The sequence below is a fragment of the Platichthys flesus genome, chromosome 15 (assembly GCF_949316205.1).
Source record: "Platichthys flesus chromosome 15, fPlaFle2.1, whole genome shotgun sequence".
Classification (NCBI taxonomy): domain Eukaryota; kingdom Metazoa; phylum Chordata; class Actinopteri; order Pleuronectiformes; family Pleuronectidae; genus Platichthys; species Platichthys flesus.
This window is the reverse complement of record NC_084959.1, coordinates 6,627,451-6,654,296: the sequence shown is the minus strand read 5'-3', so window position 1 is coordinate 6,654,296 and position 26,846 is coordinate 6,627,451. Positions and strand designations below refer to the sequence as shown.

Here is a 26,846-nt window from a genome sequence, read left to right as displayed (position 1 = left end):
TTAGATTTGTCTCGTTATTGTTAGAGCGTCCTGCTTTCTCGCTGTTGCACAATACGACCGACGTGCACTATTCCTGGCTCTGCACCCCGACACTCTTTGCTCTGGGCTGTGACTCACACCACTAAAAAACACACTGACAAACCTTTTTTGCATCATGACAGGGGGGGGGGGGGCAGCAGCTCTTCAAACCCGTTGGGCAACACTCAGCGGGCTGAATACTGATCAGTGCATAAACAGGTATTCATCAGGATGTCCATGATTGACCTTAAACACGTGGAATCAGCCCAGGAGGCAGGAGTGCGGCGGCAGAGACGATGATTTATTTTGTGGTTGAAAGGGAAGTCCGCCAATTGTGGAATTCGGCATTTAAGATGCACCGCGGATTTACATAACCAACTTCAGAGTAATGCTGGACTTGTCCTCGGTGCCCCCTGTTTGAATCAGATTACGCTACACGTCCTAAAGCCTTCTTTTCGCTCTGTCCCTTAAGCTGGGGGAGGAGGGGTAAAGCCAAACCTTTCCTCCGGCAGCACTTCTTCACTTTCACTCTCATGCAATATACAGCAAGAGCAGCATTTATTAGTTTGCTTCAGTGGGAACACAAGATTTGATCAAATTTAAGTACTGTTGTGTTTTAAATTTACTCACAAGGAACACAAGGTACATGAGGTAAAATATTACAGCCCTCAGTTTGGCGTCTAGACGGACAGGAAACATAATCTATTTGAGCTGATCTGCAGGGATCAACCCTGTTTGGGTTTTTCTGTCTCTCTACTCTGCCAGTTGGACACGGGCACGCTTTCCAATCACGTTCCTTATGGTCTGCAATCCTGGTGAAATCACAGAAACGTGATTAAATGCTCAAGGGAAAATTTAAAAACTTGGTCGGAGACTTGGGCTGCAGTGGAACAGGGGAGATGAACACACACCCGGGACTGGGATTGTGTTGTATTATCTGCTCTGCTGAACACTGTAGTGAGTTTAACAAAGCGGAACCACTGATAAATGTAGATACACACAATTATTTTCATTATAACCTTCCACCATCCATGGATGAGGTTTTTTTGCATCTGATGAACCACTGTTAATAAATGCAAATGAGGAGCATGAGAATAAATGAAGGAATAAAGGAATAAACACAAAATTAAAATGAAATGACAATGAATTTAATTGACATGAACAAATGGAAATTAATACATTAGACAAGGAAAATACAAACAGAAACAAATGAGCCATGAAGAGCTGGCAGCCTCACATCAGAAAATCACAACACACAGATGATGCACCGGATTATTGAAGAGACTTTGTCACAGATACCTTCATATTTACATATCTTTCATGGCAGTGCCAATTTTTCAAGTTACAGATTCTCAGATGGAATAAATATAAAAAAAATATGTAAATAGGAAACCACGTTGGAATGGTCTGGTTAAGCCAGTCCACCAGTTCCCTTCGCGTGCTGCCGCCAGTATCTCTGGTAGCGACAGGAACAAAAATGAACAAACCATCTAATGACAACAACACAACAAATAACAAATACAATCCTTATTGTAACAGCACAGTCACATGGAGGAGATGAGACAATAATTCACAAGTTCATAATAGACACATGCTGGCTCAGCCTGCCCTCGTTCTCTCTCTCTCTCTTTCTCTCTCTCACACACACACACACACACACACACACACACACACACAGACACACACTCACATAATTTAATCATGAATCACCCAACACAAAATATGGACGATAAGAAAAAGAGATGGAGCATGCAACTCAATGGATTATGCACATGAATGACTCAATGGTGAGAGGAGGATATAGTTGACATATACTGTAGCTAACACTTAGCTATCTCTGTCTCTCACACACTCACACACGCTGACACCTGACTGAATCAGTTGTGTGTTGGTGTCACACACCATCTGTTTGTCTTCCCTTCAGTCTGTCGGTCTCCGCTCTGATTTATTCTCCGGTCTGTTTTTTTTTTTTTTTTATCTCATCTCTAATCGAGAGGAAAGAGCCGTGGCCGCGCCGGCTCGGCCACTTCATCTGCCACGAGCTTTAAAACCAGAAACTGTTTTCTTCTCTGTGTGGGTGCGTGTGTCTGTAAGGTTGATGATAAATATTACAGCGACGTGAGTACGGAAAGCTTGAGTGCTCTCAGTGAAGCAAGTGGCCGTGAGAAGTACCAAGGAGAAGGAAGAGTCGGAGGACGGATGACTTCATGAATGTAAACCAATTGCTAAATCATAAAAATGGGTCATACTAGCGAACACCAACTGCAGGAAGCTATGCACAAATGGAAATAGCATGTATAGAAGTGATTTTTTCTGAAGCCTACATGAACCTAGAGGTGTGCACGTCTCGGCTTGCAGCTACGTATGTGTGAAAATGAAAGGATAAAAGCAGACGCTATAGATCTGCATGTTCTGCTCAGGGAAATAGGTTGTGATGGTCTGAACCCAGCGATCAACCTACTTCAGGCAGCAAAGTGCCTGTTAGTGTTTAAATGCAGGGTCCAGAGAGGTGAACGTTCGGAATGCAATGCTCGTAGCGGGTCACTGAGGCTTCATGCCTGGTGAATAGCTTGTGGAAGCTTTCAGCGCTTTACTGGCAAAAAGATACGAGCTATTTTTAAACCAGAGATGTTCAAATTCAGGAAAAGGGTAGTTTCTGAGTCACGGTTTTGTTATGTTGAGTTATGCATTTCAGCCACACGGGCGAGAAACATAATCACTTGCCATTGAAAGCGTAGTTATTAGGATTTGACTTTGAGTACTCTAAGATTATTCCTGCATGTTTACATATAAGGGGAACATAGACAGAGAGAAAATGTGAAATTATAGTGTCGGGAACTTGGCGCCTACTTCTCAAAAAAGGCTTAGAATTAATCTACAAGGGGAACTGGTGGAATATGATTTCTTCCCTGTGAAGTTAATACTCTTTCACATGGGGGAGAGAGAAAGGAGGATGGGTGGGGGGGAAATTAGAAAGTGTCGGGGAGGACGAGGAAAGGGGGAGGATCGCTAACGAGACGATTAGGGGAAAAGTACGGGAGAGAATATGCCACTGTAATATGGCAGGAGCTGCAGAGTGGAGGGGGGAGATAATGGGCTGCGAGGCTTCCTCTCCCTTCTCTCCGGGCAAGAGCGGTGCAGGCTTAGCATGGAGTGGCTGTGAGTGCAGAGCCTGGAATAATCTCTGTTTGAGAAACACACACGCTCAGCTGGTCGTGTAAAACCACAACTTACAAGTCGTTACACTGAGGTCAGAACTGCACGACACGGTCCATTTGTGGAGGTTAGGGTTTGATGGAGAAAAGTGGGTGGAGGCAGAACGACAACCGGCGTGGCTGATTGTGGAGAGGGAGGGGAAGCATATGTGATTTCTCTCAGTGCATCATGGGTAGCCAGAATCTCACTGGGTGGAAAGAGCGGAGCCACTGAAACTGATTACTTATAATGATCTTAATTATAATACAATAATTATCTTAAATTATTCACTGTCCCCATTTATTTACTCACTTGACAGAAGGAAAGAAAGAGCGGCTTTATAGACGAGGGCACCTCCCGTCCTCTTTCCCATTCAATCTGTGCTGACCCACTTCCTTTGTGCAGACCACTCTGGAAGCTCTGCTGCACCTTGACCTCCTCTCAGTCCCCGCAGCCCCAATTTGATCTGTTTCCTGTTGTCTGGGCTGACCTTCATATCACATCAATACAACCCCATCACTGATGGAGTCACAAGCCTGAGGGCCAAACTCTCCACCGTCAAATGGAGCAAGGGACTGAAGCAGGAGAGGAATTCTGAATACTGCGCTGATTTTAGTGAACATGGTGGAGCCCGACTAATGTATCGGCCGATATGAGCCTTTTAACAGACGGATCAGACCGTATCGGCATTTATGTTTGTCGATACGCGCTGATAGGAAAACTTTTGTTGTGCAGACTAAACAAAGCAGAAATTATGTATATTTATGTCAAATACGTCAAATAAATATGTTTACTTTCTTAATTAAGGATCTATATATTTGTTTGTGTATGTGGCTTTAGTAAAGTCACTCATACACTCAGCCACACGTACTCAGTTCTGTGCAAAAGTAATTTACAATCACGCTGTGCCCCATTAAAGTTTCTCCACTTTCTTGTTTTCTATACCCTCAATAAGTTTTGTGCCCTCACAAATAAATATCTAAATAAGTACATACTCATACTGAGATTTGATTTGGTCCAAATGCTTAAGAAATACACAAGACCCTTGCAGGCTGGAGCCCGTATGAGCAAATCCCAGGTCCACATACACAAACACTTCTCTGATGTGTGTGTGACGTGAGCTGAACGTTCTGTGTTTGTTTACGATGGAGCGAAATCTAGATCAGCAACGGGCTTAGGAGGCTTCTGCAAATTAAAGAGCGGCTGTTGGGATTGAGGCTGATATTAAAAGCTCACCATGACTGTCAAAGACTGGATTAACACATACTTGATCTCGAACGAAGCACAAACACACACACACTCACCTTGAACATTCAATTAACCTCTCTAAAGTGAGATTCAAGGTTATCCGGTTCACTTGCATGCTCCTGCTCTGCACAGCAGTATTTTACAGTGACAACAAGATAAACAGTGCACAAAGCGAGTTTGCATCTCAGGTCCTTTCCTCACTGTTCGCTACAGAAAATAGAGTTTTGACTTTTCAAAGCATTTTTTTTAAAACCCAGGCCAATTACTGGCTGCAGTGATCAAATATATACTAGTATAAAACTGTCTTTCTAGAACTCTCACAGAATAAGACATGTACAAAATGACACAACTTGATAAAAAAGGTCATCCCTGATCAAAAGATCAGTAATGTTTGGGTCTTTCCTTTATGACAACATGCAGAGACGCACTGCCTGGTAGCTGACAGGGGATGCAAACCCTTTTTTAAAAAAAGGTTGAAGGTTGAAGCACAAAGCCAATTGTCGGCCTCATCTCTAGATCAGATTAGATCAGACAAACTGCCGTCTGACAGATGGGGTCACATGGAAAAGTCAGTGATAGCATAATTCGCTGTTGAGCTACCAAAGGCAGAGAGAGTTCTGCACGAAGAGCTTTATTTGTGGGAATTAGCACGATGGGGGTATGGGGGGGGGGGGGGGGGATTTGCCCTTTAAGTCAGGTTAACATAACATTGGTAACATAACTGGGTCTTGACATGAGCCTGCCTGTGTTGGACTCCCATAGCAGCACAGCAAGAGGTCAAAGGTCAACACCTCGCCCCTTAGACATTATAGACGCTGGGATGTTGTGGTTCCTTCGAATTCTAACAACTCTAAGATGTAGTCGGCCTATGCTCAGTCACAGCTTTGTCCTTTTCCTGAGAACATAGAGGGAATGTGTTATAGATTCAGCGTCACTAAATGTAAAGGATGAGTGTGTGTGTGTGTGTGTGTGTGTGTGTGTGTGTGTGTGTGTGTGTGTCTGTGTGTGTGTGTGTGTGTGTCCGTGTATTACCCGGCGTTGGCTGCCCGGGCTGGTCGGGGAGGGGCTGGGAGATTTTCCCGAATGAGGAGTGGAGAGCTGACTGGCCGGCGTCCCGTTCACTGGAGGGAGAAGGGCGAGAGAGGAAATGGAGCAGGGTGAGACCGGGACAGAAATATTGAAATAGATGATCCTTTCAGGGTGAATCCACATTTTCTGGAACAGCTATATTTCCGAGTGTCTGGCAGTGGCCCACACTTCCGCCCCTCAGCATCCATCCATTCACACGAGTGAGGCAGAGGAGGATGAGGAGGACGAGGAGGAGAGGTGGGGGTGTAAAGGAAAAGAGCACTGAAGTACACACTGCTCTTTTTTTCTTTTTATTTCAGCCAAACTACAAAAATCCTGTTGGTAAAACAAATCCGAGACCATCACACATATGTGCGTCTAGCAGTCACAGCACGCTCTACATACAACACAGGCTGTCCTCATTTTCACCACTTCCCCCTCTGCTCAATGCACTTGTGACCCCTCAGCCTGATCTACTTCTTCCAGCAGCGGCACGGCACAAACACCCAGCGGCACCACCTCATTATTAAACAGGAACATTGGATTAATCAACGCTGCCCCTGAATCCGGTGTGTGTGCGGTCGAGCACAAGTCAGACGGGGAGCGTCACACACAGCAGCATCAGACCTGCACACAAAACACCAGCCCTGTTTGTCATCTGACTGAAGACAAGGGCCATTTTCTCTTGGCTCCATACCAGACAGTGCTTAACCTCAAGTCAACTCAAGGCTCCCCTGGCTTAACCACTGGTCTGTGAAGCTGCAGGGAGGGGGGGGGGGGGAGTCAGTGGTCAACAAAGCAGTTGCATTGTGGATCCTCATGCAATCCAAATAAATAAAAGACCATTCAAAAATGTTTTTAAAAATCAGGGTTCTCTTTTTTTTTACATTTTATTTGCATTAAATTGACATTATAAGACAAAGCCAATGACGTTTCCAGAGCCAGTCCCATTTGATGCAGGAGAAAAAATCAAACCTGTGCCACCACCGTCACTGTATAATGTTTATTGTTCCCCTGCAGAGATCAGATAACTTTGTGAATTATTCAGGGCAGAGAGGGGATGGAACCCGTGCACAGCAGAATCCAACACCACCTGCCGCCATCGCATTCCACGAGTCTGTTCTCTTACTGGGAAAACGAAGTAGGCCAATGCAATAAACTGCTTTTGTTTCGCCCAGTTCCCAGACATCTCCATTGATGAAATTCAGCATCAGCGTTACGCACACGGACAGACACTCCTCCCGGTTACACAACGGCACAGCATTAACATCACATCTCCCATTGACCTCAAAGTACTACACAACCACACAGCGGCTGGCATCCAAAAACCACACCGCTGGCGACAAATGCATGCCCGAGGGAACACGCCAGGAGCAAGGACGCGTGAGGTTTACGCGGTCGCTCGATGTGGAATATGACGGAAGCCGCCCGAACATGTAATGATCCTACCTTCCTCTTCCAGCATGACGGAAAACACAGTGATAATCCAGAAGACGTGAACAGAGAAGAAGGAGGAGATGGACAGCACCTCTGCACGAGCTCCGTCCGAGGGTGATAGTAAACTGTGGTGAATGGAAGAGAAGGAGCAGCGCTGTACTACTCCGGAGAGGCGGGGAGGAGGGATGCTTGCGCAAAGGCTGACGCGCATCGAGGAGAGGGAGAGAGGGAAGGAGGGGGGGGGGGGGGGGAGAGAGAGAGAGAGAGAGAGAGAGAGAGAGAGAGAGAGCATGGCACTTTGTTGTCCAAACATCCCCAAAGGCTGCAGCTCTGCTCTGCATATCAGGTTTGCTTTTCTTACTCCTGCAGCCCTGCACTGACTGACTCACTCATGATGAAGACTTAGAGTGAAGCCTTGGTCAAGAATCTGAAACCACACATGTTCTGGATGAAGGGTGATCGAGATGTCCGAGTGTTTAAATGTAGAGGAGCCAAACACTTTGGATAAGAGCGATTGCCGGGTGAACACATGTTTAACGGTTTCTCTCTAGATTAGTTTTATATGTGGATTTGAGCTTATATAAGATGCTACATGGTTTGTATTTATCTAGCAGCGTTTCTAGTCTTGATTACTACTAGAGGCAATTTACAGGCTTCAGTAGCTTGCCCAAGGACACTTCGGCATGCAGATGAGGAACACTGGAATCGAACTGCTGACCCTCCCCTCTGGCTAGAGGAAGACCACTCTACCCTCTCAGCCACAGCCACCCCTCTGGCTTGTGTGTTTCAGCTTCTTTGCACGAGTCTTCCCAAGTGAGCTGAGCTGAGAATAATACAGGACAGCACCTTGTGTGCCCGCCTGTCTCCAGCTGTGCCATGTTTTATAAAAGGTCTAAGCATCATAACATGGCCTCACAATGAGATACAGAGTCAAAATGGTGGCTACACATGTAAAACAAAACATGTAACATACCGTACAAAACACCTACGACTCAATACAAGCATTTAAAAACCCAAACTAAACACTGAGTACAACCGAAGCTGATGGGGAAGCAATTAGTTTTGTTCTATTTGGTCATAAACCTATAGAGCAAATGAAAACCTTAATGGCACAGATGAAAAGTTAGAGGGCAAATTTGTACAACTCATCCTGAGGGGAACAGAAGTGTCAGCAGCTGTTGCTATTTCCCTCAAAACCACTAACGACTACCTCCAGGTGGCGCTAGAGGAAAAGTTGGGGCATCGTTACGAGTCATTAGCATTCATCCTCAGGGGACCATGAATGTCTGCACAAAATGTCATAGTAATCCTGGCTGTAGATAATAAGACATTTTCGTCTGGACTAAAGTGGTGGAGCAACATTAACTGAGAACTGAGAACTGTGATTTCCTAGTGTGGCTAAACATTTTTCAACACTAGTATGATAAAACAACACAGAGTGAACAATTCTTTTTGACTGTGGCAGGAGTGCATATTTTTATTCTTCACTCGACAATTGACAAGCAATTCATTCTACATTAAGCTGAAATGGGTCAATATATATATATTTATACATATAGATACACAGGAATCTCTGGAAAGATGATTAATTCTAGATCACCTTGAATCAGCCTCATCTTTGAAAAGACTCGATGCAGAACGGCCTTAATGGATTAATGGAGTCCTGACTACCAATCAATCACACCCTTCCCTTTACATCTCATCACATTATCAAACACCTTCCATATCGCACAAGCGTATAATCACACAGTTATTTTTAGAACTGCATTCCACCACACACATTCTCTGGGGTAATTATTATATTATAATTACAAACACATACGGTTCTTTATATAAACAGAGGAAGAAATATGAAAGTTAATGCATGGTCTTTAAGAAGGCTGTCAAAAAGGAAATCTGGGAAATTCATTACATGAAACTAGCAGAAATATACACCTCATGAAACACATGGGACATCTTCTCCTAAAGAAATAGGAGCCAAACATCTCAGATTCATAAACAAGTCTCGGCTTCATAAACACAAATCTGCCTCGAGGCTTGTTTTAATCTGGCCCTTACAGCAAATATCAATACTGCCCAAGCCTAGGATTAGTTTTTCCTTGCAGCCTCTGTTATTTCACTCGCTTCCTCTGCTCATCTGGTTTGTACCGTGAAGGTTTCTACAGAGAATAAAAGTGGCAACGGCAGCCAACGTGGTGCGATCCCAGTTCAGAAAGTGTCCCAGCAGCCGATCCACAGGGTTTTATTTGTTGGTCGTCAGCCCTGCGCACTTCCACGTAAAGTCGTGCGGTGCTGCTCGTGACACAGACACAGCGGCGAGACCCCCAAGTAGCCGCGTGATGCTCGTTGGCACCGTCTCTAGGCCTCTGTTAAAATTAGCTGACATGAGGCATCGGAGGAGAGCAGGGAGACAGATGGCGGGACGCGGCGAGAAACTATGTATGAGTGCAAATTAGTTTTCTCACATTATTCTGGTTGTGTGTGTGTGTCTCTGTGTGTGTGTGTGTGTCTCTGTGTGTGTGTGTGTGTGCAGAGAGCTGATCTGGGGTTGTGAGATCAGAGTGATGACAGTGTCAGGCTGTCGCACAAGAACCCGCTCACACCCACTCACACATACATACATACACAGAACTTATACTTATATATAACAGCATCAGATAATCTATAATGTGAGGATGGATTTTTTTCAGCAGCTCCTTTTGGAAAATAATTGAATCAGCTTGTTGTGGTCGATGCGAGTGAGGAAAAGTAAAGGTGTGATTTGTATCTTAAGATTTAATCAGATAAACGCACTAATTTAAGTGTGTCACTTTGAGGCTCTTAATTTATATCACAATTATTATTTGATGAGTAATGATGAATGAGACTCAGGATTAAGAGCCACAGTGTGATTCACCTCCCAAACATACAAACCACAAGTCTTAATGCTTTAATGTTTTTAATAAGATAAAAATGGCAGAGAGGAAAATTCTGGGCTACAGGAAGCAGCCTGATAAGAATTAATTACTTATTATCGCGTTTCTAAATTGATTCTGCGTGTTCAAATCCATCATTGTGTCTTTAGGGAAATTTCCGAAATTATATCTAAAAATATTTTTCCTCTAGTGATCAGTCACTTTGTCAAATATGTGTGACGCTCTACCTGGAAAGTTTTTACACATTTGTGGAGAAAATGATCTGCACCAAACCTGAAGGGTTTCTTCCCTGACACTTACAACACCCTTCCATCTAGTTTCATATAAATCTGTTTCACAATATTTGTAGAATCTTGATCATAGACAAACAAACACACAAACAAACACACAAACGGACAGGGGTGAAAACATATACTCCTTGGTGACGTTAATTAACTTTCAGTTTGACATCTGCCTGTGTCCTAATAAAGAAGTAAATCCTAATGCAATCATGTATTTTATAATATCATGTCCAGTATGTGTCTATAAATAATAATACAATAAATCTACTTTGATTCAATGTAAAACAAAAACATTTACAGGCAGGGCGAATATTTATCATAGTCAGGTTATGATTTTACAATAAAACTTTTGATTGTGTTCTATGTGTGTGTGTATGTATGTGTGTGTGTGTGTTTATAAGTGTGCGACTGACTGTCTCACCAGTCTGTTTGTGCGACTGTCTGTCTGTCTCACCAGTCTGTTTGTGCGTCCCTTACACACACTCCTGCTCCTCAGTGGTCTCTCTCTCTCTCTCTCTCTCTCTCTCTCTCTCTCTCTCTCTCTCTCTCTCTCTCTCTCTCTCTCTCTCTCTCTCTCTCTCTCTCTCTCTCTCTCTCTCTCTCTCTCTCTCTCTCTCTCTCTCTCTGTCCTTCACTGCCTCAGACATAATTTACACATCAGCTCTTGTCTGGGCAGCTCCTCCAGCTCAGATTATTAAATGTTATAAAGAACTTTATTTATTAGCGTGTGTGTTGGCTGAAAGAAAAATGAATATGGGACTTGGAGGCTGGTCTCAGAAAAACTTGAGATCTGCAGAATTTGTTTATTATCTTCAAATCTCTTACTCTCTACTCATCTACGTTGCAGATGTTTTATATATTTGTCATGTGAGTATATATATCGATTTCAAAACTGCAGCTAAGAATTATTTTCATTGTTGGTTAATCTATTAATTTCTTTTTTGATTAACTGACTTAATGTTTAGTCAACAGACTCTCAGAGAAAAGTGAAAATCCTATTTTAATTTCCAATTTTCCAATTGCCTTTATTTAACCATGTTGAATTTACAATTACACACGACAGAGGAAAGTTGCAGGTCGTCACTTTTTGAGAAGCTCAACCCGTCAATGTCTCGTATGTTTGCATTTATCTGAAATTAGGATTCATTTTGTGTCGATCAGCTAATTAATTAACTGACTAATCCTTTCAGCAACTGTTTGACGGGATAAGAAACGATTTCAATAGTTGCAATAGAAAAAACTCAACTCAACTGTTTCTCAAATAATAAATAAATTCCATGTGTATCATAGGTGTGAAGGAAAGGCTCCTATCGTCATCACAAACATCAAACAACTGTAACACACTGGATCTTTTGAGGTATTCTGCTTTATCACATCTAAATGTTCATTATTCGATTTCAGACAAGATCTCAGTGCACACACACACACACACACACACAACTGTTATCGACTATTACCATCAGCCTCACACAAACTGTCAGGATCCATCAGTTATCCTCTCGTCGCTCCAACACAAACTCCCCTGGTTCAAACTGATGAGGTTTCAGGGACTGAGAACACAACGCGGTGCAGAGCTGTCGACAGCCGTCTGGGGACACGCGGTGATGTTGGTGGCTGAAGCGGCGCCTGCAGGGAAACAATCCTTCTGGAAGCTCTGACTCAGGGTTCCAGCGAGGACCCAGCATCAGGCAGCTAGGCCGCCGGCCGCTCCACCGGAAGTCACTGCCAAATATGGCCGTCACAGACCATTGTGTCTGGAGCTGGATGCTCCTACTGTGCTATGTTTCCATGGCAACCAAGACGAGTCAGTCTTATCTCTACCTCTCTCTCTCTCTACACACACAGACACACACACACACGCACACACTCCAGTGCACCTTGATTCCAGACTTGCTTCAGCCGACGAGATCAGACCGTGCATGACTCACTCTCATAACCTTTTCCCCAAAGTTTTCAAGCCGTCAACATCCAGAACTTTCTCTCCTCGCCCCAGTTCTTTCTCTCCACCACTTTGCTTTTCACTGCCAGCGCACAACTCAGCGCAACACATATCAACAACTACAGGTTTTCATTATAGGACATATAGAGAAGCGTGTGTGTGTCTGTGTGTGTCCGTTTGGACCTCGGCTGCAGGTGGACTTGCTTCCTTCTGGGGAATTTCTGTGTGTTGCATCAGCCAATCGAATCATCCCCAACCTTAACTTCTCTCCAGGCACCTCAATCACAGAAACGGTAATAGTGAGAAGGAGCAGTCGAGGGTGCTGTTGCATAACTGGGCGTTTTTTTTTTTGTTTACATGCAGCCACAACACAAGCTGTGCAATCAGGGAACAAAAGGACAACCAGATATATTTGGTGAAGCTCGGAAGCAGATCGCCAAGTCCTCAGCCGCTCTGGTGTTCACCACACACAGCGCTGCGTTCAGCTATTTCCAATTATCACTCTGCTGGGTGTTGGCACTTCTTCTAGTTTTTATTCTTGCATCAAAAGACATTTTTGGCTTTCTTATTATCAGCCATAAACAATGCAGACGCCCCAATAGCAAGCTCTGACCATTTTAATGTATTTTTTAGTATACCAGGTGAAGGGCGGCCGGTGGGGAGCTGCAAGATGCATCATCAACCTCTCCCCCTCTTCTTTCCCTCTCATCTTCATTCCCGCTCCCTCGCTCGCTTTTTTTTTACCTCTCTGTTTGCCTTTTTCTCCGTTCCCTCGTGAAATCATTCTCATTTTGAGTTCATATATTCAGAGACACAGCTCACCCAGCTCTCTCACACACACACACACACACACACACACACACACACACACACACACACACACACACACACACACACAGTTGACACTGCCAGACGCTCCACACACTGAGCTCTGATTTCATCGCAGTGTGTATTCACACTGTTTTCCTTCGATGTGAGTCTGCAACACTGATTGAGTAATGAGTAATGTCGCAAAATCAAAAGCGTTTCTACACTGTATGACATCATTTTCTGAATTCACATCATTGACATCATTCTTTCCACTCGATCATAAATGATTAATCGATCTATAATCCTCGGGTCGTCTCTTTAGTCCTACAGGACGCAGAACTACCTTGAAAAGTAAATATTTGAACTAGTCATAACTTCATTTTCTGGCTTCTTTATAACCACTTGATCTTTTGATCAATATAAGCCTCAGATTAACTCTTTTCTGTGGAGATAAATGAACATATTGTTGTTGACCTTGTCCTTGACCTTTAACAGATCAGATATAAAAGTTAATCATCTGGGGATACCTACACACACACACACACACACACACTCACACACATATACGTACACATACACATACACATACAGGGATGAAAGCTATACCCTGCATCCGGCTAAGCACGCAGGGTAAATATCTTTCAGGCAAAACTAAACCATGAAGAATTCCCTTGAGGGATTGGAGGTGAGGGAGAAGACAAAGGAAGACACTTAATTGAATTGTCTTACAGGATGCAGGAGACTTGCTGCGTCGGGTTTGGACGACGGTTCTGGGGGAGCTTCTGGTCAGGGAGCCGGACATCTTCCCGTAGTTCACCGACTTCATCATACGACACTCTGCAAACAGCACATGGACAAAACAGACAGACGCTTTGGTAAATACCCAAACACAGGTACTGAAGGAACGAAGATTAAGTGTGTGACACTGTGAAGTGACATTGTGTTACAACACAATAACGACCTAGCATTTGGAAAGACAATTCTGCTGCGCTGACATTCAAATTTTATGGTTTACAAACCAACTATTGTTTTAATATTTTTGATTGATTCTGACCTCCAGCCTGGAAAACACTGAACCAATAATGTATCCACAGAGCTGTAATTGTTCTTCACCTGGAGGTCGCCTGCAAAAATGAGTTCTGACCTCCCCTGGGCTTTTTTATTATAGGATTGCAACAACCAAACACATTTATTGTGGTTTTGCAAGAGCAACAGCTACGACTGACGGATCCCTGACATTTTTCAGACACACACTCCTGATACATTAACTTGTGATGGTACACACACCCACAGACACACACGCACACACATACACACCCTACTTGCCTCCCTCAACCCCAAAACGTTGCTCCTCTCCTGCTCATTAACCAAACCCCATTGTAGCTCATTGTTATTTTACACCAGCGGGAAGGAGAAATTATACACAGTCTGGCATTTCTCTTTAGCTGCATATATGAGTGTGAGTGTGTGTTTGTAGGCATGGGGCATGTCTGTCTAGTTGTGTGTATGTGTGTGTGTGTGTGTGTGTGTGTGTGTGTGTGTTATGAGCTTGTGTGGCAGCCATTGTGGCCCTGTGAGTAATGTACAATGCAGAATGTTAACATGATGACAGTGTGCCAGAGCTGAGGCAGAGGCGATAATTATAGTGATGCTGAGAGGAGGCAAAGTTGTCTGCAGCTCTGACTGCGACTGTCTCTCCGCTTGGTTCACCGCTCTGCCTTTCTGTCAGTGTGTCTCTACCTCCTGTTCCTCCTGTTCCTCCTGTTCCTCCTGTTCCTCCTGTTCCCTGAGCTCCAGGACATCAGGCATGAGGAGGTGTCAAAATGAGCTCCGTGTCCCAGAGGACGAAGAAAAAATAATGTGTGTGCGTGTGTGTGTGTGGTCGAGGTATTACTCATGTTGATGCTGTTTGCACGGTCACATAATGGGGACTTGTTTTTCCTTATGGGGACAAAAAGCAAGTCCACATAACAGAAATCAGTCAATTTAAAGACATTTATGTAAGATTTGGCTTAGGTTAAGATCAAGGTTTGTTATTCTCAGACAAGGCCATTTAATCTTAATATAAATTAAAGCTAAATGTCAGAAAAGTCAAGTGTGAAGGTGAGTCCCAGAAAGTCAAAGGCCGGGTTTAACTCTAAGATATGTCAAAGCACCTGAAAACTGTGAGTAGAAGCTCGGCCCTTCAGCTTCTACGCCCTCATGTTAACCAAGTATCTCTCCGCCTGCACCCCCCTCTTTTCCAATAGACAACCAACCACTTACGGAGACAATCATCAGTAACTAATGAAAGTGCAGATGTCCTGGAAACATCTTTGAATGCCATGTTGCGTGGAGGAGGCTGTTTTATGGTCTTTATCCAGAGAGAGGAGCGCTACCGAAGGGAATCCGGCTAATGGAAGCAAATAGCCATTAAAGTTTTTTGCAAATGTGAGGAGAGTGAAGGGGCAGAGAGTAAGGGAGAGGGAAACGAGAGAAAGTGAGACGAAAGGAGGGAGGCGGTGGGCACCGGCGATGCCCGTGGGATGAACAAAAAGGGGAACAAATGAACTGAAAAAAACAACAACCTTTGAACAAAAGGCACAGTCATTCATGTGGGAGACAGAAAGAGGGAGAGAGAAAAGAGGAGGAGAACGCAGGAGAGGGCTAAATGGCAGGAGTCTGCTGTGACAGCTAAGACGGAGAAGGGGGGGGCGGGGGGAGACAGAAACGCAGGTGGGTGAAGTGAGGACAAACAACATCCAGACAGTGGCGGAAAGACGGAGAGGAACAAAGACACAATATGTGAGGAAGGCTTTGGTGTGAAGACAGAGGAGCAGAGAGGCGACGGAGCGTAATGAGCTGCACGGTCTTCACAGAGCTCGGCCACCTGAACCAGGGAGCGCAGGCTCACAAGGGGCAGACAGGGTGAAGAGGGGAGATGTTTGTGTCAACAAGGAGAGAATAATGGGGCCAATATTGTAGCGATATTATTGGTGTGTGTGTGTGTGTGTAGAGTTGTGTAAAAGTATCTCATTTTGTGTACGGAATCAGGTTTTTTATATGTGTAAAAGTATCTGGAAATGGGTGTTTTCAAATGTATAACAAATGCATGAATAGATCTGTGAACGTGTAGATAAATCCTTTAACTGTTTTACATCAAAACTGTACGTTTAAATGCAGGTAAAAACACACTGATTGACTCTAATCTCACTATCAGTTTTGTTGTTTCCCCTCGGTGTGTCATGTCTAACGTCATTGAACACTGAGGTGCTCTCTCTCTCTCTCTTCGCTGTCTTAATGTCAAATTAGCACATTCACCCAGGTGTCATGTTTCCAATGGAAAAGGGGCCACAGACATTACCGGCTGAAGTGATTTCCTCTAGGAGCTGGAAATGGGTTTAATCAGTTGCAAAAATCAGGTTTAAACAAGCAACACAATCTGTTACTTTACATGTGATTTTTTTGCTGCACTTCTATTGCAGCACATCTGCAAGTGTGTGTACGGATCTGCACGTCTTAACAAGATCCACAATGTCTTTTGTGGCAAGCAAGGTGGCCTTTAATGTCACTTTTCTAATGCATGAGTTACATAACTCTCCACACACACACACACACACACACACACACACACACACACACACACACAGAGAAATACTATTGCTACACCATTGGCCCTGTAAAGAACCCAAGAGGGGCCGACAAATATGAAATGTGAGTCGTCTCACCGCCTTCGTCCAGCATCAGGTCATCCTGGTAGCGGTACTTCTCCGGTCCACACGCAACAAAAATGTCCTCGTCCCCGAAGAAGTCCTGCAAACATGACACCTGGCAACAAAGACACGTAGATGACGTCAGTTATTATTTACACAGACACACACATTCAACCTCTGGCAGCTGGAGAAAGCAATGTCAGCGTTCGACTGTCGGGGGCTGGATGCTTTGTTCAGGGGCACTTTTGTCTACAGAGATTTAAAGGCCCCCTCCAGGGAAAAGCAAGTTTTAAAATATGTTACCGTGTCCCCCCCCTTGAGCATTTTATATGATGAAAACCTGAGTCATTGCCATGGCTAAGTAATTCCACATTAACACTGGAGGGAGAAAATGCTTTTCTGACAAAGTGGATTCTGACAGCCAGGGTTTGAGATTTCACAAACCTATGAAACCAATCCTGTAAAGTTGTGTGTGGGGCTCAGTGGATGGAGGTGAGATGTGAGGGTGTGTAGACTGGGACAGGGTCCCAATCATGAAATGAGGAAGGAAGGTGCCATTTTAAGGCCAAGAGGGGAATTTTTTTCATGACAAAATACGTAAGTTTGAGAAACAAAGAAGAGATAAAGGGCCCAAAAAACCTGCTGGAGTGAGACTTTGAACGACAACTCTCCAATCAGAAGTCTAGTTTACTTAATCCCAGGCGACTGATGCTGTGAATGCAGACAGGACATAAACTGCATTCTGTGTTCAGGTCTGTACGTGGTCACAAATATGAACCTACCTTCCCGGTACTCAGGTGAAGAGTCCCACTGCACTCTGAGCCCCAGGAGACAGATAAGGAAGATACTGGGTGCTTATTTGTGTGTTTTATGTTTGCATGTGTCCTCATTGGTGCGTGTGAATAACCAAACAAGTGCCTGAGCTGCAGGTGCGTGTCTTTCCCGCTCTTATCAGTCCATCAGCGACCACATCGAGACCTTCGCTGACTCACTAATTTGCTAATGCGCTGCGGTGAGTTCACCGGATGTCTAGAGAAACAAGTGGTGGGTCTGTTCCCCTGAAACGCCACAGCTCATGAATGGTAATGAATGGCGAAGAAAACAAACCTAAGAGCAGAGAGGGAGACATGAACAACCCAGAGAGAGAGAGAGAGAGTGTGTGAGGCAGAGAGAGGTTAACTCTATAGGCTATCTGACTCACAGAGACAAAGTCCTTGTGAGTCACTGTGGTTCTTCAACGGACTCCATGCTGTGACGCTAATGCCAAATGTACAGGGACACGCTGACAGGCATTATGTTAAAAACATTAAAACGCTGAGTCACTAAACACAACACAACAGGAGCCGGATCAATGAAGAAGAAAGGTCCTCTGGAAACAGGGTCTGCGGAATCGTGCATATTTAGCCAGGAGGTACCTGATTAATTCATTATTCCAAACCTAAGCTCCTATTCTGCTCATTTTGTCAGCTCAAGACAGATGTTATTAATTATGTTATCCAACAAGAAGTCTCAGCAATAAGGTGTTGATGATGACAAATTCATTAATTTCTATTTGATTTAGTTGGCAGCTGATTCCATATCTGATCCTCACTCGGCACTGTTGTGCAATAGTAGGAGTAGAATTGACGTTGGCTAATTATTAATAATCATGAAATATGATTATTAAAATAACAATTATTTCTTAAAAATAATCAAAAAATGATAAAGCTATTAATTAAGAATAGTAACACATTTAATTAGAAATGATACGGTTATCCATTAATAATAGTTAAAATAATTAATGAAAACAATAAAATTATCAATTAAGAATAATACAAATCTGTAATCATTGCTTATTGTCGCGGGGCACCACCCTGGTTACAGGGACCAACAATTCAATCTTTAAATATCAGTCTCAATGATATAGGTTATATTAATAATCTCAATATTTAGTATTAATGATTATATAATAAACAATGAAGGGTTTTAAGTTCGAACACAGGCTATAGTAATCCAGCTGTATACACATACATATGCACAAATAATCACAGAAATACAAATACTTTAATTACAAAAGTATTTATTAAAAAGGGGAAATAAAGTTAATGTTATTTCAATGATTCTTCATTTAACAAACTCCAATATTTCAAAGATGGTAACAGCAGCAGCACTTATCACAATTGTCACACATGTAATACGGAGTATCTGTGTGTGTGTGTGGTCGTGTGTGTCTGCCTGTCTGTGTGTGTGTGTGTGTGTGTGTGTGTGTGTAAGAAAGAGAAAGGGGAGTGGCTATGGCGTAATGACGTGGTGACGTCCTCTGGCCGAATTCAAGGTGATGTTACATTCATGTACTTTCAAGATGGAGGTTACCTTAGTGAAGCCACGTTGCGAAAAGCAAAATGGCTGCCGGTCACTGACCTTAACAAAGGGGATCTTTAAGACGAAGAGATTTCTTATCTCGTGGTTTTGGCGCCGAATGGCGTCGAGATGTATAAATGCTCGTTAAATCTAGATTTCTCCATGTAACATGAAATGTATAAATGTAGGTCGGGACGTGTGTAAAAACAGGTTTAGGAGAGAGAGAGAGAGAGAGAGAGAGAGAGAGAGAGAGAGAGAGAGAGAGAGAGAGAGAGAGAGAGATCAGGAAACATCGTCAGAGACAACTACTAGCAAAGCAGGCAGTCCAGTTACGTGAGATTTATCTTTTAACAGATGTAAATCTCCGCACAATCTCTCTGACGGTAACAAGCAAGAAGGAAGCGCTCTTCTCAAAAACACAGTAAACAAAGGAACCGGATGTGTCGTCTCGGCCCGCCGTGTAGCACGGCTAAAAACAGATCAGCGATCTACAAACAAACATACAATCAAACAAATGACACGCTAAGTATTTAAACTAGTCTCTGCCCAGACAATAAAGCCTCTTACTGTGACCTCCGCGGGGTTGCTTGCGCGTGGGGCGCGGATTTCCCGGAAGTCCAGTGAATCTGTCGTTAAACTTCAGGATGCGTGCGAACGGGCGGATTCCTGGAAAACAAATCAGTGTCCTGGCCTCTTAAGCGGTGCTCCGATGGGTCTCGTGGTTACAACGGAGGTCAGCGCTGGGCCGAAAAGAGCGAAGTCTCTTGCTCTTGGAACGAATTCGGCTTCGTCTCTTCTGCAGGGATGAGCAGCGGTTGACGCAGCTGTGGATTTGGAAAGAAAGTCTCTGAGCTCGGCCAGCGAGCGAGTGAGTTCCTGTGCACGGCCTTTTCAAGTTAAAAACAAAAATAGTCTCTATCAAAGTAAGATCAGACTTAAGATAAAAGAAAATGAAAGAAATGAAAGAAAATAACTCTGGTTGCCCCCTTTAGCAACTAAATCATCTGGAAAGACCCGGAGGGGTCTGTTGACGTCTTCAGAGCAGGGAAAATGGCAGCGAGCATTGATGTCTCAGTGGTTTTATTCTACCTGAGAGGTTCTGCCTCCTTGAGGTGCTGGTCATAGGATGATGCTGGCTTTAAGCCAATTGAGTGTCAGAGTTGGACCTCAGTGGGCGGGGCTTGGAACTCAGCGGGGGTCCTGAAGGCTCTTCAGGACATTTCCCAACCACCAGGGGGAGATTCTCAGGCCTGCTGGAGAATGTTTTCCCTCCAAAAGTTTTACGACCCTTTGTCCTCACCGTCGGCTCCAGTGTCTGGTGTTCAGCCTCTGGACTGTGGCCCAACATTCCCCCTTTTGGTCTGGAGATTGGGTTGTGACCCCGGTTTCCAGGGCAAAGTAGGTCAAGAGTCCAGTTATAATCCATGACAGGGAATCCTTGAGTGGAGTTGAAGCAGTGAAAGTTAGTTCATTATGAGGCAGAGAGGCATAATTGTCTTTGAGGCATGAGTCTAAACAGAGAGAGGTAATTGTCTGGGCAGACAGGCTAAATAACATATATTCTAAAACACGGCACACATTTTCAATTTCACATAATGCTTATCAGCAGTTATTGTTACAATACCAAATGAATTTCGGTGAAGAGTGAAATGAAAGAAAAGGAAACAGAAGGAAATTCTGAGTATGTGCTGGTGTCTGAGGTAAACATGTGTTATCTTGTCAAACCACCACATTTAGAACGGCGAATCACGTTCGGTTGTTCGCTAATCGGTAAATTAAGGATGAATCCTACTCCTAGGTTCTGCAGATCTACCGATATAGGAAATTGCACTGCCAAGAGTAAATTGCCAAGTTTACCCGGGAGGGCTGCACAACCGTAGTGGTAGAGAACTTCAAGATTCACTCAACGAGGTCTAAGAAGGTTCACTACCTGAACATACGTTATACAATTTACTGACAGATGGTCTAAGACATGCAACTATTGATGATGTGAGTGGTTTGAGTCGTCTCTCTGTTTGGAGTTGGGATTTCTCCCCCCCTTTTCAGATGTGGAGGGGAGAGGGAGTTTTGTTTAGTTTTGCACATGGGGATCAGTGTCTGGTCTTTTAGGAGAGCTTGGAGGAACAGGTGGCACAATGTCTCTCTGTTTCAGCCACACTTCTCCGCATTAACTCCTGTCCCAGAATGCATCCCATGTTTTGGGTTTCGGTCACCATATCTATACTCCTGGTACTGATATGGTTTCCATTGGCTAAAAATAACTTCTCTGTTGAGAGGTATTCATATAATGAGATCTAAACCGATTGTGGGATTTTTGTTCTTGCTCCGCCAGGCATGCTGCTAGCATGACTCTGAGCGCATCAACATGTTCTTGGGCTTGTCGCGTGGCCCTCTGTTTGCAGAGGAGTGCCAGGTGACCCAGAACATAGGATAAACTCAATTTCGGACCAGTGGTGTTGTTGAGGTGTATGGTCAGTTCTTCAATCCTTGGATCGCATTAACTTAAATCATAATCCCTCAACTAACTCACTTCATCACTTGGAAAAATTGATCAGACTGGCGACTGTCCCTGACAGGTCGTCTGGCCTTGAGGGAGCCCTCGCCCCAGGGTGGTCCATGCTACTCATCTTCTGAGTGCGAAAGCACCTGGTGGGCTGCTCAAGCTTGCTTAGGTAAAAGCGGATAAAAACTTAATTATAGCATCACTATAAAATTCTTCAGACTGGCGACTGTCCCCGACAGGTCGTCTGGCCTTGAGGGAGCCCTCGCCCCAGGGTGGTCCATGCTACTCATCTTCTGATTGCGAATCGCACCTGGTGGGCTGCTCAAGCTTGCTTAGGTTAAAGCGAATAAAACTTAATAAACACTACACAAGATGCACAGGTGAGCCTCACTCTGTGTCTATATAGTAGCGCTATGTAGGATAGCTCGATGGCTCAATCCTTTAGACCTAGTTGGTTAACAACTAGTCTACTCGTAACTAGTCTCTCAAATCTAGTTAGTCTCTTTGAAATTCAAAGCATGCAGAAATTCTCCAATAAAAAAAAATTACTAAACTACTGAAACGTAGTCAGCAACCAACCATAGTGATACACAACGTCTGCTTAGCAAAGGGGATTAAGAATAACGAAAATTCAAAGAGAAATACATTTCCATAATTGTTTTCCTCTTAAGAAAATTAATTATAATTATCGTGCATTGAGATGACACAACCACTAATATGCAATAAGCATCCAACAACGGATACACAAGGCAATAGTATACCTGCTTGGCACAGGTGCAAAGGGATTACAAATAAAAATTTCAGAGAGAAATAAATTTCCGAATTATGTTTCTCTTTAGGAAATTACTTATAATTATTGTGCATCGCGAATACACAACCACCGATTACACTCTGCAGCCAATCACAGATACGCAAGGCACGGGTATACCTGTGTTGCAAAGGTGCAGGGGAATTTAGAAATTAAAAAAAAAATTCTTTCTTTGACAATGAATCTGGATCATTGTACACAGTATTATGATACAGCTGGAGTTATATACCCTCACACGGGGCACCATTTATGTTGTGCAATAGTAGGAGTAGAATTGACGTTGGCTAATTATTAATAATCATGAAATATGATTATTAAAATAACAATTATTTCTTAAAAATAATCAAAAAATGATAAAGCTATTAATTAAGAATAGTAACACATTTAATTAGAAATGATACGGTTATCCATTAATAATAGTTAAAATAATTAATGAAAACAATAAAATTATCAATTAAGAATAATACAAATCTGTAATCATTGCTTATTGTCGCGGGGCACCACCCTGGTTACAGGGACCAACAATTCAATCTTTAAATATCAGTCTCAATGATATAGGTTATATTAATAATCTCAATATTTAGTATTAATGATTATATAATAAACAATGAAGGGTTTTAAGTTCGAACACAGGCTATAGTAATCCAGCTGTATACACATACATATGCACAAATAATCACAGAAATACAAATACTTTAATTACAAAAGTATTTATTAAAAAGGGGAAATAAAGTTAATGTTATTTCAATGATTCTTCATTTAACAAACTCCAATATTTCAAAGATGGTAACAGCAGCAGCACTTATCACAATTGTCACACATGTAATACGGAGTATCTGTGTGTGTGTGTGGTCGTGTGTGTCTGCCTGTCTGTGTGTGTGTGTGTGTGTGTGTGTGTGTGTAAGAAAGAGAAAGGGGAGTGGCTATGGCGTAATGACGTGGTGACGTCCTCTGGCCGAATTCAAGGTGATGTTACATTCATGTACTTTCAAGATGGAGGTTACCTTAGTGAAGCCACGTTGCGAAAAGCAAAATGGCTGCCGGTCACTGACCTTAACAAAGGGGATCTTTAAGACGAAGAGATTTCTTATCTCGTGGTTTTGGCGCCGAATGGCGTCGAGATGTATAAATGCTCGTTAAATCTAGATTTCTCCATGTAACATGAAATGTATAAATGTAGGTCGGGACGTGTGTAAAAACAGGTTTAGGAGGAGAGAGAGAGAGAGAGAGAGAGAGAGAGAGAGAGAGAGAGAGAGAGAGAGATCAGGAAACATCGTCAGAGACAACTACTAGCAAAGCAGGCAGTCCAGTTACGTGAGATTTATCTTTTAACAGATGTAAATCTCCGCACAATCTCTCTGACGGTAACAAGCAAGAAGGAAGCGCTCTTCTCAAAAACACAGTAAACAAAGGAACCGGATGTGTCGTCTCGGCCCGCCGTGTAGCACGGCTAAAAACAGATCAGCGATCTACAAACAAACATACAATCAAACAAATGACACGCTAAGTATTTAAACTAGTCTCTGCCCAGACAATAAAGCCTCTTACTGTGACCTCCGCGGGGTTGCTTGCGCGTGGGGCGCGGATTTCCCGGAAGTCCAGTGAATCTGTCGTTAAACTTCAGGATGCGTGCGAACGGGCGGATTCCTGGAAAACAAATCAGTGTCCTGGCCTCTTAAGCGGTGCTCCGATGGGTCTCGTGGTTACAACGGAGGTCAGCGCTGGGCCGAAAAGAGCGAAGTCTCTTGCTCTTGGAACGAATTCGGCTTCGTCTCTTCTGCAGGGATGAGCAGCGGTTGACGCAGCTGTGGATTTGGAAAGAAAGTCTCTGAGCTCGGCCAGCGAGCGAGTGAGTTCCTGTGCACGGCCTTTTCAAGTTAAAAACAAAAATAGTCTCTATCAAAGTAAGATCAGACTTAAGATAAAAGAAAATGAAAGAAATGAAAGAAAATAACTCTGGTTGCCCCCTTTAGCAACTAAATCATCTGGAAAGACCCGGAGGGGTCTGTTGACGTCTTCAGAGCAGGGAAAATGGCAGCGAGCATTGATGTCTCAGTGGTTTTATTCTACCTGAGAGGTTCTGCCTCCTTGAGGTGCTGGTCATAGGATGATGCTGGCTTTAAGCCAATTGAGTGTCAGAGTTGGACCTCAGTGGGCGGGGCTTGGAACTCAGCGGGGGTCCTGAAGGCTCTTCAGGACATTTCCCAACCACCAGGGGGAGATTCTCAGGCCTGCTGGAGAATGTTTTCCCTCCAAAAGTTTTACGACCCTTTGTCCTCACCGTCGGCTCCAGTGTCTGGTGTTCAGCCTCTGGACTGTGGCCCAACAGCACGATTACCACAAATAACTTTAATTAGACCCCACAGGCCAAGAGTCACATTTCAATCCCAAGTCATCAATATCCCAAATCATATTTCCCCGATGGGCAGAATAGGATTAACAGGAAGATAATAGTTTATTCATCCTCTATGACGAATCCCACCCCCCCCCCCCCCCCAAAAAAAAAAAACTATTAAGAGCTATTACAGTTTCAGTGGCACACGCATGTCAAGCACCGCCTGGAGTTAACACACAAACCAAAATCTACCGCTCATTGTGTTTCATGGAAATTACCGTCCCAGAATCCATTTGGATCTTTATTAGGAAGCGATCAACATCCCAAAATAAAAGTCACAGCTGGTGTAACAGCATTTTCAACAAAATACCCAGTAAACAGCCAAGAGGCCATTTCTCTCTCTCTCTCTCTCTCTCTCTCTCTCTCTCTCTCTCTCTCTCTCTCTCTCTCCTGCTCTCCCCACTTCAAGTTTAATCTCAGACTCAGACTCTCGGTGGAATAGGGGCAGCTTTCATTTAACTTTTCAAATCAAGGCCGGGGGGGCGTCTGTGTGTGAATCTGTGTCCGTTTGGCCGCACATCGCACAAAGACACACGTGTTTCTGCATACGAGGAGATTCCAGTTTCATAAAGAGTGCATATTGCCTTGTTCCCCGATATCCCCTGATACCACGTTACTGATTAGTTCTCGCGCAGGCGTCTCGGGGGGTCCTAACAAGATGGCTGCAGATACAGATAGCGGTGCTGTCAACAGTTCCCCAGTGTGTCTGAGCCACTTCTATACCTCTAATCACACTGTTTTTTTTTTTATTTCCCTGTATTTTCACATTATTTTCGTCTTTACCATCAATTTCATAGTGCTGGCTACTGCATAAACTACTGATAGATTCTGTTGCACACTGGTTCCACTGTGCACCATCATCTAACCTTCAAAGTATTGCATTAATAATGCTGTTTGCTGTTCTTGGCTCAGCTGTTATCACATATTCATAGGCAGCCTCTCTGAAGCTGTTTGTGATGGCAATAGTGATGGGGATTTCTGGTGACAATTTGTTTATGAAGAAAGACCAAAAGCGACATATTAATTACTAATTCAATCTGAATAATCGATCAATTGTGTTGCGTGTGTCATTTTTTCGAAGCAAACATTAAGATTCACCAGTTCCAGATTTTTATTTGGATCTGCACGGAATTTCGTTTCATCGGGATCCTTGCATTGTTGTCTGAAAGGAAAAGGTTGGAAAACACAACATTAAAGAAAGGAAAAAACAATCCTCCTCCTCATCAGAATCCAGACTAGAATGTGATGGCTTCCTCCTTCGCTCCTTCCCCACCACTCCACACAATGTCATGGGAATCAGCTTTGTGGTTTGTGCGTTATCGTGGTCACAAACAGACAAAAACATAACCTCCTTAGCAGGGGTATTAATCAATTGAATCAGGCACAGAACCACTGCTGCTGCTGCTGGACTCCAACCAAGAGGAGGTCGGTGTACAGAGGCTCTTTGAAGCTTCTAGTCCAAATATAGAAACTGTAGCACCAGAAACCACAGGTATAGAAGGAGGGGAGTGTAATCAGGAGGTGGTGAGAACAACAGAGGAGACGAATCCCGGAAGAAGTGAGTCTTGATGTAGGACAGCCTCTGAGGGCACCACTGAGCTGAGGGTAAACCAATACGGAGCAACGCACCAGCAGCACATACTGGGCAGTGATACTGAGGAAGGGTGTGAACAAGTATGGTTGCCATCGTGACAATGCCCTCTAGGCACTGGTGCATGGCTGGTGCGTGCCACCGATTCCACGGTGTGCAAACTGCGATAGAGAGCTCCATCATTCATAATTCATCTACTATGGGCAGAGTACTCGACAGAACTGTGTCATTCAGGCAAATACACACCAACACACACACGGGCGGCCTGGTTCACATCGAGACGCAATATCCCCTCGTTTAAATAAACAAGATGAGATCCTGAAAGGCTCGTGGAGACAGACCGATGAATGGTGAAGAGGAGAGGGAGCTGGTGAAGATGAAAAGAGTTGAGGAACAACAACAACAACAACAACAACAACCAAAACCAAAACCAAAACAGTCTGAGATGAAACCGAATATCCAAGTCCTCTGAGTCACAGAGGAAGCAAACAGATGGAAAAAAGTAATCGATGAGGATGAGATCTATTCCTGACTCCTGCTGCTGCTGCTCCGAGCCCAATGACAAAACAAGCTGCTTTGATGTCTCGGGTGTTGCGTTCACACAGA

At 43.7% G+C, this 26,846-nt stretch overlaps 1 protein-coding gene across 4 annotated transcripts in view; it reads right to left on the bottom strand.

Moving 5' to 3' along the window:
- The window catches only part of dclk1a (doublecortin-like kinase 1a), a 52,812-nt gene that overhangs the window by 14,783 nt on the left and 11,183 nt on the right, over nucleotides 1-26,846 (bottom strand). For 2 of the 4 annotated variants that reach the window (XM_062405978.1, XM_062405981.1), the window contains exons 4-6: nucleotides 16,619-16,718; nucleotides 13,641-13,748; nucleotides 5,494-5,582 (exon numbers count right to left, since the gene is read on the bottom strand). In XM_062405978.1, coding sequence (XP_062261962.1) covers nucleotides 5,494-5,582; nucleotides 13,641-13,748; nucleotides 16,619-16,718 — 297 coding nt within the window. Of the gene's footprint in view, nucleotides 1-1,144; nucleotides 5,357-5,493; nucleotides 5,583-6,978; nucleotides 7,081-13,640; nucleotides 13,749-16,618; nucleotides 16,719-26,846 lie in introns of those variants that run through there. The other 2 variants (XM_062405980.1, XM_062405979.1) reach the window with 2 other exon arrangements.